Source organism: Herpailurus yagouaroundi, unplaced genomic scaffold, assembly GCF_014898765.1.
Source record: "Herpailurus yagouaroundi ecotype Mexico unplaced genomic scaffold, PumYag 190, whole genome shotgun sequence".
In the NCBI taxonomy this organism is placed as follows: Eukaryota; Metazoa; Chordata; class Mammalia; order Carnivora; family Felidae; genus Herpailurus; species Herpailurus yagouaroundi.
The window spans coordinates 23,648,988-23,663,817 of NW_024412421.1; the positions used below are offsets into that span (position 1 = coordinate 23,648,988).

Below are 14,830 nucleotides of genomic sequence, written 5' to 3' on the forward strand. Positions count from 1 at the left end.
CTCGCTGAATCCAGGTGCAAAAACGGCTGAGACAGACTTAGCACTCAAAGACCAGCATCCAAAATGGCGGTTCCCTCAGCCTCAGCACAAGCAAGCGCGGGCGGAGGAATCTGCGAGGCCAAGCTAGCCACGCCCCCCTCTCCAGGGATTGGCTGCGTTCCCGCCCCGCCCGGAACTCACGTTCGAAGGGACTGGGAAGCTCCCTCATTGAGCTCCCTCCGGGGCCGGTGCAATGGGGACTACTTCCCGCGGCGGAGGCATGGGTGGTGACGCGTTAAGACTTCACGCCATCTGTATTAGCGTTCTCCGGTAGAGGCGCGTCCTGGGTATCGCATAGCTTGACCTGGGCGCAGGGAGGCAGGAGGGAGTGGTTTGTTCACCTGCTTTGTGCTCAATTCCTTTTTCCGCATTGTTCCATTCCCTCGAAAAATCCGCTCCAGCACTACCTTTTAAACACCCAGTGTTACTCTTAGAGATTTGCTCCCGTGCCTCGCTCAACTCCAGTGGCCCTGGGGGCTTTCCCTGGTGTCCGTTTCTTTCCTCCGGCGGCAATGACTGAGCAGGTTTCCACCCTTTAAAAGCTTCTTATCCGACCCTTCACCCTATTCCCTTAGTTGCCCACCATCACTCCATCGATCCCCTCCAATAGTCTTGCCCCCTTTTAAAACCAAGTCTCATTACTATTTTAACCAGACTCTCTAGCCTGTATTATATAATTCACTAGTATGTTTCCTCAACACCACGTTCTCCAGAAACTTACCATATCTCTGTGTTCAGAGGAAACTTGGATATAGTTGTCTTTGTTTTCCACTTGAAAACTATTCTCTGCTTACTATTGGAAGGGGCTTCTTAGGCTCTTGGCTTCTAGAAGGAGGTAACCCTGCCCCCTGCCGTAAAGGCTTCATCCACCGGGATCAACACTGTGGTTTGCTAAATTATAATGCGGTCATATGACAAGGATGGACTATGCGTAACTGTATGAGGTTTTTATGAATTTAGATATACTGTTTTTATAACCACTTGCAGTATTTCTAAATTAAACCGGTTCCAGAACCTCAAAATACAGTGTTTGGCTCTTTTAAAATGTGTGGGTTTTTTTCCCCTGTAAATGCATGCAAATATAATTCAGCCCGTTGTGCAATAAGGTAATGGCATCTAAAAAAAATAGAAGTGAAGGCAGATTGCTTGAATTTAAAAAGCCTTGGAGACACTGCAATCAAATGGAATGTGTGTGGATCTTGTTTAATGATTCAAACAAGCCAACTATAAAAGACATTTTGAGACAATCAGGGAAATTACTTTATGGACGAAGTATTACAAGATACTAACTAACCAAAGAGTTGTTCTTTTATAAGCATGAAAATGGCATTGAGATTTTGTAAGAAAATGTCTTTTTTTTAATTTTTTAAGAAACGAATACTTTGCAAAGGGGTAAAATGGCACAAAAATCTTGATAATTGTTTAATTGGATGAGAGTTACTGTACAATTATCTCTACCCTTAAGCATGTCTTCAAATGTTCATAGTCAATAAGTCAAAAGGTGAAAGCAGCCCAACTACATGGTGCGAAGACTGGATAAATAAAATGTGGTACATACATGCATTGGAATATTATGCAGCCTAAGAAGGAAGGAAATTTTGACACATCATCTACAACATGGATGAACCTTGAAGACATTCTAGTATGGGAAATAAGCCAGTCACAAAAGGACATACGCTGTGTAGTTCCATCTATATGAGGTACCTAAAGAGGTCAAATTCAGAGAGGGAGAAAGTAGAAATTCAGAGAGGGAGAAAGCAGAATAATGACTACCAGGGGCTAGAGGGAGGGGAAAGTGGGAATTATTGTTAAATAAGCACAGAGTTTCAGTTTGGCAAAACAAAAGTTCTGGAGGTGGATGGGGGTGATGGCTATGATTATGTGAATGTACTTAATGCCACTGAACTGTACAATTAAAAATGGTTAAAATGCTAACTTTTAGGGGTTCCTGGGTGGCTCAGTCAGTTAATGAGTTTGAGCTCTGCATTAGGCTCTGTGCTGACAGCTCAGAGCCTGGAGCCTACTTCAGATTCTCTGTTTCCCTCTCTCTCTCTCCCCTCCCCCTTGCATGCTCTTCCTCTCTCTTTCTCTCAAAAATAAATAAACATTTTTTTTTTAATTTTAATGCTAACTTTTAGATTATGTATATTTTACCACAACAAAAAAAACAGTTCATAACAAATTAAAAAAAAATTTTTTTAATGTTTACTTACATTCAAGAGAGAGAGACACACACAGTGCAAGCAGGGGAGGGGCAGAGATACAGAGACAGAATCCAAAGCAGGCTCCAAGCTCTGAGCTGTCAGCTGTCAGCTGTCAGCCCCAACGTGGGGCTCAAACCCATGAGCCATGAGATCATGACCTGAGCAGAAGTGGACGCTTAAGGAACCGAGCCACCCAGGCGCCCCCTAACAAAGTTTTTTAAATTAAGTCTATGTCATGAAGGGGATTAAATAAACAGCATATATACTAATCATTTAAATGGAAAATGTGGAATCTTCTACCAGAAAACTGGCTCTAGATTAAAAGGAACTAATGAGACATAATAACCAAATAAAATACATAAAATTCAATTGGATCCTGGTTAAAAAAAGGAAAGATACTGGGGGAACAACTTAAGAAATTCAAATGTGTGTTTAATATTAGACATTATGAAATTATTGTTAATTTTCATAAGCATAATCATTGTTTCATAAGTGTAATCACAGTGTAGAAGAGTCCCCTTATTCTTAGGAGATGTATGTTGAACTATGTAAAAGTGAAGGATCATGTTGTCTGCAACTTACTTTCAAAGTGTTCAGAAAACAAAAAGTGTGTGTGTTTATACTAGGCTATTATATATCTCCATGGGAAGTAGTAGTTTCCCCCCCAGAAACTACCAGATTAAACCAAGTTCCCAGCAATAAATATATTATGATTCTGTTCTGCATTTAGTTTAAAAGCAGGATAAAGGGGACTGAATTTAATACCTTCTTTTTTTTTGAAAGTAAAAATATGTTTGTTTTTACTAATTTGAAAGTATATGTGTGGGGTTTAATGAAAGATTCCTCATGCCATTATTAATTTTTTGGAATACATTATTTAAAATTTTGTTATTATTTTAAATTTAACACAAATAATATGCAAACTGTCAGTAAACCTGCTTTTTATACTTAATATATCCTGTATATCATTTTTTTAAGATTTTTTTTTTTAATTTTTTTTATTTTTGAGACAGAGAGAGACAGAGCATGAACGGGGGAGGGGCAGAGAGAGAGGGAGACACAGAATCGGAAGCAGGCTCCAGTCTCTGAGCCATCAGCCCCGAGCCCAACGCGGGGCTTGAACTCACAGACCGCGAGATCGTGACCTGAACTGAAGTCGGACGCTCAACCGACTGAGCCACCCAGGCGCCCCTTTTAAGATTTTTTTTAAATGAGACACAGAGTGCAAGTGGGGGAGGAACAGAGAGAAAGGGAGACACAGAATCCAAAGCAGGCTCCAGGCTCTGAGCTGTCAGCATACAGCCCAACACGGGGCTCGAACCCACCACCCATGAGTTCATGACCTGAGCCAAAGTCAGACACTTAAAGTTTTTATTTTTAAGTAATCTCTACAGGGACACCTGGGTGGCTCAGTCAGTTAAGTGTCTGACTCTTGACTTTGGCTCAGGTCATGATCTCATGGTCATAGGACTGAGTCCTGCATTGGGTTCCCCACTGAGCATGAAGCCTGCTTGGGATTCTCTCTCTTCCTCCCTCTCACTGCCCCTCCCACCCTCTCAAAATAAGTAAATAAACATTAAAAAAAAAGTAATCTCTACACCCAACATGGAACTAGAACTTAAGAGTCCCATACTCTATCAACTGAGCCAGCCACACACTCCATTCTGCATATCTTTTCCTGTCAATATATATAGATCCATCTTTAACAATGGAAGCAGGTACACCATTATTTAGCCAATCATCTCTTATTGATACTTAGGCTGATTCCAGTAATGTTCTGTAATGTACTATAATGAATATTGTTCTAAATATATATATATATATATGAATACTTTCAGACTATTTTTCCTCAGACTATTTATTCAAGACAGATTCCCATAAGTGGTAATGCTTGGTCAAAGGGTATGCATATTTAAATTTTTGATGCCCACGTTATGGGCTGAACTGTGTCCCCCCCCCCCTCCAAATTCGTATGTTGAGATACTAATCCCCAGTATCTCGGAATGTGACCTTACTTGGAGACTGGGTCTTTACAGAGGTAGTCAAATTAAAATGAGGTCCTTAGAGACAGCCCTACTCCAATATGACTTGTGTCCCATAAAAAGGTGAAATTTGGAGATACACACACATGCAGGGAGAACACCAAGTGAAGATGAAGGCAAAAGCAAAGCATCTACAAACTGAGAAACACCAAAGATTGCCAACAAACCACCAGAAGCTTTCAGGAGAGGCCTGGAACCAATTCTTCCTAATAGCCCTCAGAAGGAACTAACCCTATTAATATCTTGATGTAGAACTTCTAGCCTCCAGAATCATGAGACAATAAATTCCTGTTGTTTAAGCCACCCAGTTTGTGGGACTTTGTTAAAGCAGCCCTAGCAAACTAGTACAACCTGTTACCAGACAGTTCTCCCAGAAGGTTCTATAATTTTATCCTCCTAGTAATAGTATATGTGCATGCCCATTTCCTCATACTCCCCAACTGTGGGCATTGTCAATCTTTCTAATCTTTTTGAAACTAATAAATTATTTTAATTTGCATATCTTTGAACATTAGTAAGATTGACTAGCTTGTAAATAGTGTGCTCATTATAGGTTTTGCCCATTTTCCTAATGGTGCAAATAAACTTTTAAAATAAATTTTTTTACGGTAATGCATAAACAGCAATACACACACACACACACACACGCACACAGGCGCGTGCGCACACACACGCACACATCACACACACACACACATACACAGCTGAAAAAGATTTACAGTAAATACTGTCTCCGTCCTTTGACCCTTAGTCTTTTAGTCCCTCACTCTAGAAATAGAAGAACTGTTGTTACCAGATTCTGGTGCCTTAGAGCAAGTTACTTAATCTCCCTGTGCCTCAGTTTCCTCATCTGTAAAATGGGAATGCCACCACCTATCTTAATAAAATTGTTATGAGGATTAAATGTGCTAATAACAAAAAGCTCTTAGAATGGTGTATTAAACAGATAATGTTTAATGCTTTCAAAATCCTTCCAGTGATATTATGGGCACATAAAACTATATAAATATATATGCCTTTCTTCTACACATGTACTACTAGCATACTATTTATGGTAACCTATAACTTGTACTGCAACATACATTAAGATATACATCTTAGAGGCACACCTGGGTGGCTCAGTGAGTTAAGCGTTTGACTTCGGCTCAGGTCATGATCTTGAGGTTTGTGAGTTAGAGCCCTGCATTGGGCTCTGTGCTGACAGCTCGGAGCCTGGAGCCTGCTTCCAATTCTGTGTCTCCCTCTCTCTCTGTGCCCCTCTCCACCTACACTCTCTCTCTCTCTCTCTCAAAAATAAATAAAAATAAAGAGAAATTTTAAGATATATATCTTGGAGATTGTTCCATATCAGCAGTTTTCAATAATTCTCATTCTTTTAAAGGGCTGAATAATATTCCAATATATATGTATACTATAATTTTTTAACACTGTTCTATTGATGTGAATTTAGATTATTTCCAATATTTTGCCTCTGTAAACAATGCTGCAATGACTAGATATTGGCCTGCATGGATTGTATTTATTAGGTAAATTCCCAGAAGCAGAACTGGATCAAGGGTAGGTATATTTTTAATGTTAATAGATATTGCCAAATCACCCTTGAAAGAGGTAGTTCAATTTACATTGCCACCAATGTATGAGAGTTTCTATTTCCCCATGCCCTCAGTAGCATAGTGTGTTTGGATAACTTTCGGAATAGATGACATTATTGCAACTTTGTTCAAACCATGAAAGTAAAGATCTGTGGAAAGTGTCATTGAGCCCATGTCTTGCTAAAACCTTCTCCAAATGGTCAATAATAAGCACGTTAGAAGGTGGTCAACATCTTTAGCCATCAGGAAAAGGTAAATCAAAACCACAATGAGATATTACTTCATACCCCTACAATAGCTATAGTGAAAAAGAAAAATAATAACAAGTATAGTCTAGGATGTGGATAAATTGGAACCCACCTACATTGCTGGTGGGAATATAAAATGATGCAGGCACTTTGGGAACAATTTGGCAGCTCCTCAAAAAAGTTAAACATAGAGTTACCATATGACCCAGCAATTTCACTCCTAGGTATATACCTAAGAGAATTGAAAATGTATGTTCATACAAAAATTATACACAAATGTTCACAGCAACATTTTTTAGAATAGCCTGAAAGTGGAAACAACACAAATATCCATCAACTGGTAAATGGAAATAAAATGTATTATATCCATACACTGTCATATTATTTGGCCATAAAAAGAAATAAAGTATTGGGGCATCTGGCTGGCTCAGTTTGTACAGCATGTGACCCTTGATCATGGTTATGAGTTAGACTCCAAATGTCATGAGTTAGAACCCATATTAGGGGTAGAATTTACTCAAAAAATTTTAAAAAAATAAAAAAAGGAATGAAGTACTGACACATACTACAACATGAATGAACCTTGAAAACATTCTGCTAAGGGAAAGGAACATACACAAAAGGCCCCATATTGTATGATTCCATTTATGTGAAACATCCAGAATAGGCAAATCCACAGAGACAGAAAGTAGATGAGTGGTTGCCAAGGGATATGGGGGAGGGGCGGAGGAAGAGTGGGAATGACTACTAATGAGTATGGAGTTTCTTTTTGGGGCAATGAAAATGTTTTGGAATTAGATAATGGTGATGTTGCACAAACTTGTGAATATACTAAAAACCAGTGAAATACACACTCTAAACGTGTGCAGTTCAGGGACTCCTGCCTGGCTCAGCTTGTAGAGCAGACTTTTTGATCTCGGTGTTGTAAGTTTGAGCCCCATGTTGGGTGAGGGATTACTTAAAAATAAAATCTTGGGGCGCCTGGGTGGCGCAGTCGTTAAGCGTCCGACTTCAACCAGGTCACGATCTCGCGCTCCGTGAGTTCGAGCCCCGCGTCAGGTTCTGGGCTGATGGCTCAGAGCCTGGAGCCTGTTTCCGATTCTGTGTCTCCCTCTCTCTCTGCCCCTCCCCCGTTCATGCTCTGTCTCTCTCTGTCCCAAAAATAAATAAACGTTGAAAAAAAAATTTAAAAAAAAATCTTTACTCCCTCTCAAAAAGTGTGAATTTCATGATATGTGAATTATATCTTAATAAAATTTTCCATCTTAATAAATTTTTAAATTAATTTTTAAAATTATCTTACCAACACAGTTGTAATGTAAAGCCCTAACAAGGTCATTGTAGAAGCCCGTAAATATAAAACAGATTAGGAAGCTATTTCAAGGAAAAGTTTATAGGGTTGAAATGGCAAAAGAATAGCACAGCTCTGTGAGTTGATTGGGAAAGTGGAAGTAAAAAATGAAGCTGAAAATGATTAATGAAAAAGACTTCTAGATACACAAATTTAGGTGAGAACAGAGGAAAAAGAAACTAATTCCTTATTTAGTAATTTTTCCCTTATTTGATTATAACCCTGAGTCACACCACATCGGAGACACAGGGGGGTTATAAGAATAGCATTATGATCCTATTTTATTTGCAGCTCAAGGAATCAGAACAAGCTGCCCAGCTTCACATACTAACTTAATGATGAGGCCAAGAAATCTCACTGGAGGCTTTCTCTTAATGTTTTATCTCCTTGCTTTTTTCATGTTGAAAACATCATCTATGTTGTGGCGCCTGGGTGGCTCAGTGGGTTAAGCTTCCGACTCTTGATTTCAGCTCAGGTCATGAGCTCACATTCATGGGATTGAGCCCTGCATTGAGGAGCTATCAGCACAGAGCCTGCTTGGGATTCTCTCTCTCTATGCCCCTCCCTGCTCTCTCTCTCACTTTCACTCAAAATAAATATTTTTAAAGTTTATTTATTTATTTTGAGAGAGAGCGAGAGAGAGAGAGAGCACAAGTCAGGGAGGAGTGGAGAGAAAGAGGGACAGAGAAGGAGAATCATAAGCAGACTTTGCATTGTCAGTGTGGAGCCCCATGTAGGGGGCTCAAACTCACAACTGCAAGGTCATGACCTGAAGCAAAGTCAGGTGCTTAACCAACTGAGCCACCCAGGTACCCCAATAAGCATTTTATTAAAAAACATTTTTTAATAAACATTTTTTAAAAGAAAATATCATCTATGTCAACTTTAGAGTGACATAATAAAGTTATATTTGCATCTCTCAGTCTCAGCTCATCAGGAATTACTGTTAAGTATAAAAGCCAGTGTATATTCCAGTTTGCATTCTTTTTTTCCTCAAGTTTTTATTTAAATTCTAATTAGTCCACATGTTAGTTTCAGGTGTAGAATTTACTGCTTCAACACTTACATACAACATCTGGTGCTCATCACAAGTGCCCTCCTTAATACCCATCACCTATTTAACCTATCCCTTCACCCACCTCTCCTCCAGTAACCATCAGTTTCTTCTCTACATAGTTAAGAATCTGTTTTATGCTTTGTCTCTCTCCTCCCCATGTTTATTTGTTTTGTTTCTTAAATTCCACATGAGAATGAAATCATATGCTATTTGTCTTTCTCTGACTTATTTCACGTAGCCTAATACTCTCTAGCTTCATCAATGTCATTGCAAATGGCAAGATTTCATTATTTTTTGATGGCTGAGTAATATTCCATTGTATGTGTATATATATACATATATATGTATATATATATGTATATATATACACTATATCTTCTTTATCCATTCATTAGTCAATGGTCATTTGGGCTCTTTCCATAATTTGGCCATTGTTGATAATGCTCCTAAAAACATTGGGATGCATGTATTTCTTTGAATTAATATTTTTGTAACCCTTGGGTAAATACCTAGTAGTGCAATTTATTCCAGTTTGCACTTTTTTTTTTTTTTTTTTTTTTTTGGAGAGAGAGAGAAGGAGGGGAGGGGCAGAGAGAGAATCTCAAGCAGGTTCTGTGCTGTCAGCTCAGAGTCCAATGCAGGGCTTGAACTCATGAACGGTGAGATCATGACCTGAGCTGAAATCAGGAGTCAGATGCTTGACCAACTGAGCCACCCAGGCATTCCTTCAGCTTGCATTCTGATATGAAACTGTCTAAAAACCTTCTGGTTAGATGAGAATATTCCATTTTCTGGCTACTTAGGAATTAAAATGTCTCCTTAAATGAAATTAAAGAATAATTTCTACTTAAAAATCCCAGCCACAATAAATGAATGAATGAAACTATTTACTACACACTTGTGAAGTACGAAGTTCTTTCAATACAGCCATTCTCTCACATTAAACACAAGATGCAGACAATGATATCATCTCACTGGAGATTTATGGGAAGAACATTTTGCAAGAGTCCTTTATGCAAATACCAGGCCTTGTTGCTTTAAAAACATTAGCTCTGCTGCCTTCCTGGGGCCAGGAAGCACAAGAACTACTTACACAATACTTTCATATCTTCATTTTACTTAATCCTATGATTACAACAACCCTATGAGAATAGAGGTTAGGAATTATTACCTTATTATCCATTTTACATTTCAGGAAGCAGAGGTTCAGAATAGGGACTTGTCCAAAGCCACCAGGCTGGTCAGTGGCAGAGCTGGGACTCCAGGCTAGATCTGCTCTTACCAGATCCCATCTGCTTTTCATCGCATTTCCTACTTCAAGTAAGCTCTGTCAGAGGCAAGCTTAGGCGTTCTACAAGAAGACAGAATAAGAGGAAGGAAACAAAGTAGTGAAGAAGCAGGGATGATGACAAGGGAAGGAGGTGTCTTACTAGGAAGTGAATCTAACCACTTTCTATTGCCTCAAATGCCCCTTAAGTGGTAACAGTGCCAAAGTTACTCTATTCTATATCCTGTGCTATTCTGTATCCTATGCCCCTAGGTCTACAGCTGTTATTTTACTAGTTAAGAAGCATGTTGGAGACTTAAATGCCTAAAATAAATCTAAAGATTTTCCTGAAGTCTAAAGATTTTTCTCCTCTGAAGTTTGGACAGCAGAACGTGGCCCCCCCCTACAAAGGCCTGTGGCCCCTAGGTCTGGGTACACATTAAATGTCTAGGCGGACGAAGAAACCGTGAAGCGTCGGGGAAAGCAAGAGAAGAGGGTTTGGGTTGGGGGAGAGACTAAGGTTGGGCTAAGCAGAGGGGGAGCCTGCGGTGGAGCTGTGGTTGGGGGATGTGGGTTTTGTGGCTGAATTCAAAGGTGAGGTAAGAAACCAGGATCGGAGCTGACTGTCAGGGTGGAGTTCACAGGTCCAGGAAAGGTTAGGTTGCTGGGGGGTGCTGAAGGGGCTGAAGAAAGACCAAAGAGGGGGCGAGGCTGGGTGGTCTCCGGGGCGCGAGGATGGAGGCGAGGCCCCCCTCCAAAGTCTGTGATTGGATGCTCCTTTAGTCCCGCCTCTCCAGACCCCCCCTCTCCTCAAGCCCCGCCCACACCGCCGGGCGCGCGCCTGGGGAGCGGGGAGGGGGACCAAGCCGGAGAAGGGGGGAGGGAGACAGGAGAGGCTCGTGCACGCGCCCCACTCACTGCGGGTGCGCGAGCAGCGCGCTCCCGCCGCCCGCGTCGCCATCTTTTCCCCCTCCGTCTGTCTGTCTGCCGTTGGCTTTGTCCGTCTGCAGCGCCGCCCCTCGGCTCCCCACCACCGGCTTGGCCCGAAACCGCCCTCCGCCTGCCGGGGCTCAGTCCCGGAGAGCCCCGGCCCGGCCGGCCCGAGCTGCGGCCCGGGGCCCATTGTCCGGCGGTCCGTCTGTCCGGAGGCGGGGCCCAGGGACGCGGCGCGCCGCGGTGCGCCGAGGCTCCGGGTAAAAAGACCCCCGTCTCCTTTCCTCCGGGGCTAGGCTGAGGATGCAGGGGCTCCCCGCTCTCTCCCTTGTTCGCCCGCTGTCGGTCCTTTTGTCTGTGTCTGGGGAGGGGGCTTGGTGCTCGCTCTGGCCGGAGGGCGGGGGTAGCCCAGGCTCCGACGCTCCCCCTGCGCCGGGTTCCCCAGACGAGGCCGGACCCGGCTGGCTCCCCACGGGCCGTTCCTCTTTCAGTCCCTCTGGCGGTCTCGGGCGCGGGAGGGGCGTCCGCGCCGCCGCCCTCCCGCGGTGGGCCCAGGTCGGGCTGGGCCGGGCACTACCGGGGCGGCCCCGGCGTCTGACAGGCTGGGGTGGAGCCGGGGGAGGAGGAGGATGGGCGTGGGAGTGCAGACCCGGGTGTCAGTCCCGCGTCGCGGTCTCGCAGAACGGCTTCTAAATTTAGATTTCTGAGAAGACTGTGTCGTCTGAGGGTTTGTCTGAGCCGCCTCGGAAGACCTCTGGCTTTTGTCGGTAATTCCTGGGTATCTACCTGTGCTCAGAAGATCGAAGCCAGAGGGACCATCTCGGCTGATTGTACACCTTCTCCAGACCAAAGAAAGTGGGAACAGGGTGAACAGTGAGGCAGCTACGTGACCAGCTTTCTCGTCCTCTCCTTTTTGGCAGATACAAATCACTGGGATTCGGGCGAGTTTACTTTGCTCCGTGGGAACTGCACCAGAGCTGGAGGTGGGAGTGCACCCTCTTTTCATAAAGCTTGGATTTCACCTGCTCCTTTTGTTTTTTTCCCCCATGCTAAAGTCTGTGGTGTGTCCTGAAAGCTGCAACCTAACACCTGTGGGAGAGCAGGGACAATGTTAAGGGGCGATGTTGGCCTCCCTCCAAAGGACTCTTAACCTCGTTCTAAAGGCAAAGCTTCCTTCCTTTTTACGTAGAATCCCTTGTAAACCTGAACCTCACCGTTTACTTTCTTCCCATTACGTTTTTTCTTCCAGATGGTGGTGATGTTCAGGCGGCTCTCCATTTACATTTTTGTGTTAGTTTCAGATTCAGTCTTGGGAACTGAGGCAGTGTTAAAAGAAGAACTGAATGCATGATCTTTAGGGCAACGCGTCTATGAATTTTATTACCTTTTATGGCCTATAAAACGGTCGTCTAACCTCTGAGATCTTGCTATGTAGTCAAGAATGCACTTATATTGCCATTTATGTATGTATGTATGTATGTCTTTTCTTATTTATTTCCTTATTGAGTCCACGACCCACTGACTTTTTTTTAATTTTTGAGGTAGAGGAGGGTATTTGCTTATCCCCCCCCTCCCCCACGTAATCCCTCAGGTGTGAAGTCCCATTGGGTACCATCTGGTCAGTTCCCCATTTGGCCGCTAGGAGGATTGTGAGATGCAGTGGATACTGCCTATTTCAATATGCAGATGCTCATCTCTGTTTCTGACTTGTGGCTTCAGTATTGAACTGTTGCCTCGCCAAGATGATCTGAATTGAGCATGTCTCAAGTTATTTGGCCTTCCTTCAGAAGGATCTTCATTATCTTTATCACACAGTTTCAATTTCTGATCTTGATTAGGAGAAAATTTAAAGATTAGTTAATATTTCATTTTTCCTTATATAATAGAGAGGTGTAGCTCTACAAATGTTGGGAGAAAATGATAATGTGCATTTCATTCAACTTTCCATTTTATGATTCCACAGGAAAAGACCCAAAGTGAATATTCCTTCACTGCTTATGCTAATAACTACTTGATTGGAAAGAAATGATCTCTGCAAACAAAACTTAGAACAGAGAATACATACCATTAGCATTAGCTCACAGAAAGTGCCCTCTAACTAGTTAAAATTGATTTTACTGTATACGTTTGAAGCTGGTTTTTTGTTGTTGTTGTTTTAATTAAAGGTCTGAAAAAGAACTGTGTTTGATATGCAGATATGATAGAAGACTGCCTGAAAGCTGCTTCCTTTGCCACTTCCTGTGGAGGCCTGTCTTTGCCATTTGCGGTTTCTTTCTTTTGGTAAGGGGAGGCAGGATCTGATTACAGGTCTGAGATCCTTTCTAGCTACATGGAGGAGTTAGTTGGCATAACAGGAGATGAGTCTTCACTAACTGGAGTGCAGAGTATAGCTAGCAGTAGCCTCTCAGAATGCCTCTTAAGGCATTAAACTACTTGCTTATTCAGTATAAGTACAATTTGAAAGGGCAGGAAGTGAAAGAAAACTTAGAGGGTGACCAAATCCATATTCTTGTCCTTGGTAGGGAAGAGAATCTCTTTTTTTAATCTGTTTATTCACTGTGCCTTTTTTTAAAATTTTTTTTATTTTTATTTTTTTTCAATATATGAAATTTATTGTCAAATTGGTTTCCATACAACTTCACTGTGCCTTTCATAGAAAATTTCAGTTTTCACTACTAATCCATTTCAGACTCTTTAACAACACTTACTGCTGGGAAAGTCTTTCTTAGAAACTAACCAGGAACCTCCAGGCTTATGTATCTGTTCCCTCCAGTTTCAGGGAAGCAGATGCAGGTCTCTGCAGCACGTCTCCTTTGGGGAGCTTTTCTCTTTGTTCTTCCCACTGATCTCTTTGTTACACAGAGGCTGGATTAAAAAGAGGCACTAAAGTTATTAACTTTGCCACAAAGTTATTAACTTTGCCTGAGCAGGGCCAGGTTGATACTCCACACTGGAATGTTGAATTAATACTCAACAGTGTGGATAGCATCTGGCTCTTCTGGTGAGAGCTCATCTTCAACATTGGAAGCCTGATTTGATTCAGTGCCCTGTCATCCACAGTGCCTAGCACTGTGCCTACCTCGCTAGGTAGAGGCTCTATTTCCTGTGCTGATTTCATTTATAGATGCCTAAAAGTTTTGAGATGTTTCCTGTCTCGCAGGGATGTGGTGCTTTGTCACCTCCAGGCAAGATAACTTCTTGAAAAAACATCTGGAGGTTCCCATTTGTGCAGATTGCAGGGCTTGACTTCCAGTGGGCGTGTAACATGTGAGCTGCCACCCTCTTTAGCTTCCATCTGCTTCCTTTTACATTCATGGGGGTTATCCATTTGAGCCTGCAGTGCTTCTAAAACTGTTACCTAAGTGTTTTGCTTCCTTTTCTATCCGGTGACCTTGATCATGATCACATAACAGTGTTCTGGATTCCACAGATAGATTTAGAGTAGAATTCTCTAAATCCTTTGAAGGAGTCCCTTCTTAAACTTCTTAGGACCTGGATGTTGTGCTAGAAATTTCTCTCTTTCTTTCTTTCCTTCCTTCCTTCCTTCCTTCCTTCCTTCCTTCCTTCCTTCCTTCCTTCCTTAAGTTTATTTATTTATTTTGAGTGAGAGAAAAAGCACGAGTGGAGAAGGGGTAGAGAGAGAGGGAGAAAGGAAGAATCCCAAGCAGGCTCCGCATTGTCAGCACACAACCAAATGCGGGGCTTGAACTCACGAACTGTGAGATAATGACTTGAGCCCAAGTTGGATGCTTAACCAACTAAGCCACCCAGGTGCCCCCATTTCTTTCTTTCTTTAATTAGTTCAATTATTTATAACTGGTGAGTTTTATATGCTCAATAACTTTTTTAAAAGTCTTTTTATCTTTAATTTTGTCTAATTTCTGGGAAAAATGGCATGTGGTAACAATATGTTTTTTATTGTAGGTCAGCACCCTGCAAGGAAGTAGTAACATATCCAGTTGTGAAACTGGGAAAGGCCAGAACTTTTGGATCAGGAAAACATGTCCCGTCGGAAACAGACAAATCCAAATAAAGTTCACTGTGAGTATTGGGTTTTGTCTTCTAGAACCTGGGAACATTGAGGGTTGAAATGAAAG

General features: G+C 42.1%; 3 protein-coding genes across 7 annotated transcripts in view; 2 read left to right on the forward strand and 1 right to left on the reverse strand.

Annotated features, from left to right (window-relative positions):
• Positions 1 to 877, reverse strand: part of IST1 (IST1 factor associated with ESCRT-III) — a 39,108-nt gene extending 38,231 nt beyond the window's left edge. Inside the window, exons 1-2 of one of the 2 annotated variants that reach the window (XM_040443004.1) lie at positions 761 to 877; positions 181 to 343 (exon numbers count right to left, since the gene is read on the reverse strand). The gene's annotated coding sequence lies outside the window, so the exon portion shown is untranslated. Of the gene's footprint in view, positions 127 to 180; positions 344 to 760 lie in introns of those variants that run through there. The other variant, XM_040443003.1, reaches the window with a different exon arrangement.
• LOC121010054 (cuticlin 2-like) lies at positions 64 to 11,331 on the forward strand. The gene is made up of 3 exons (XM_040443454.1): positions 64 to 266; positions 10,811 to 10,993; positions 11,103 to 11,331. Exons 1-3 carry the CDS (start codon positions 64 to 66, stop codon positions 11,329 to 11,331), a joined length of 615 nt encoding a protein of 204 aa, XP_040299388.1.
• ZNF821 (zinc finger protein 821) overlaps positions 10,707 to 14,830 on the forward strand; it is an 18,649-nt gene continuing 14,525 nt past the window's right edge. For 2 of the 4 annotated variants that reach the window (XM_040442997.1, XM_040442994.1), the window contains exons 1-4: positions 10,707 to 10,993; positions 11,654 to 11,716; positions 12,929 to 13,013; positions 14,658 to 14,774. Coding sequence is in view for 3 of the 4 variants with exons in the window: in XM_040442994.1 (XP_040298928.1) it covers positions 14,735 to 14,774 (40 nt within the window). In the remaining variant the exon portion in view is untranslated. Of the gene's footprint in view, positions 10,994 to 11,653; positions 11,717 to 12,898; positions 13,014 to 14,657; positions 14,775 to 14,830 lie in introns of all 4 variants that reach the window. The other 2 variants (XM_040442995.1, XM_040442996.1) reach the window with 2 other exon arrangements.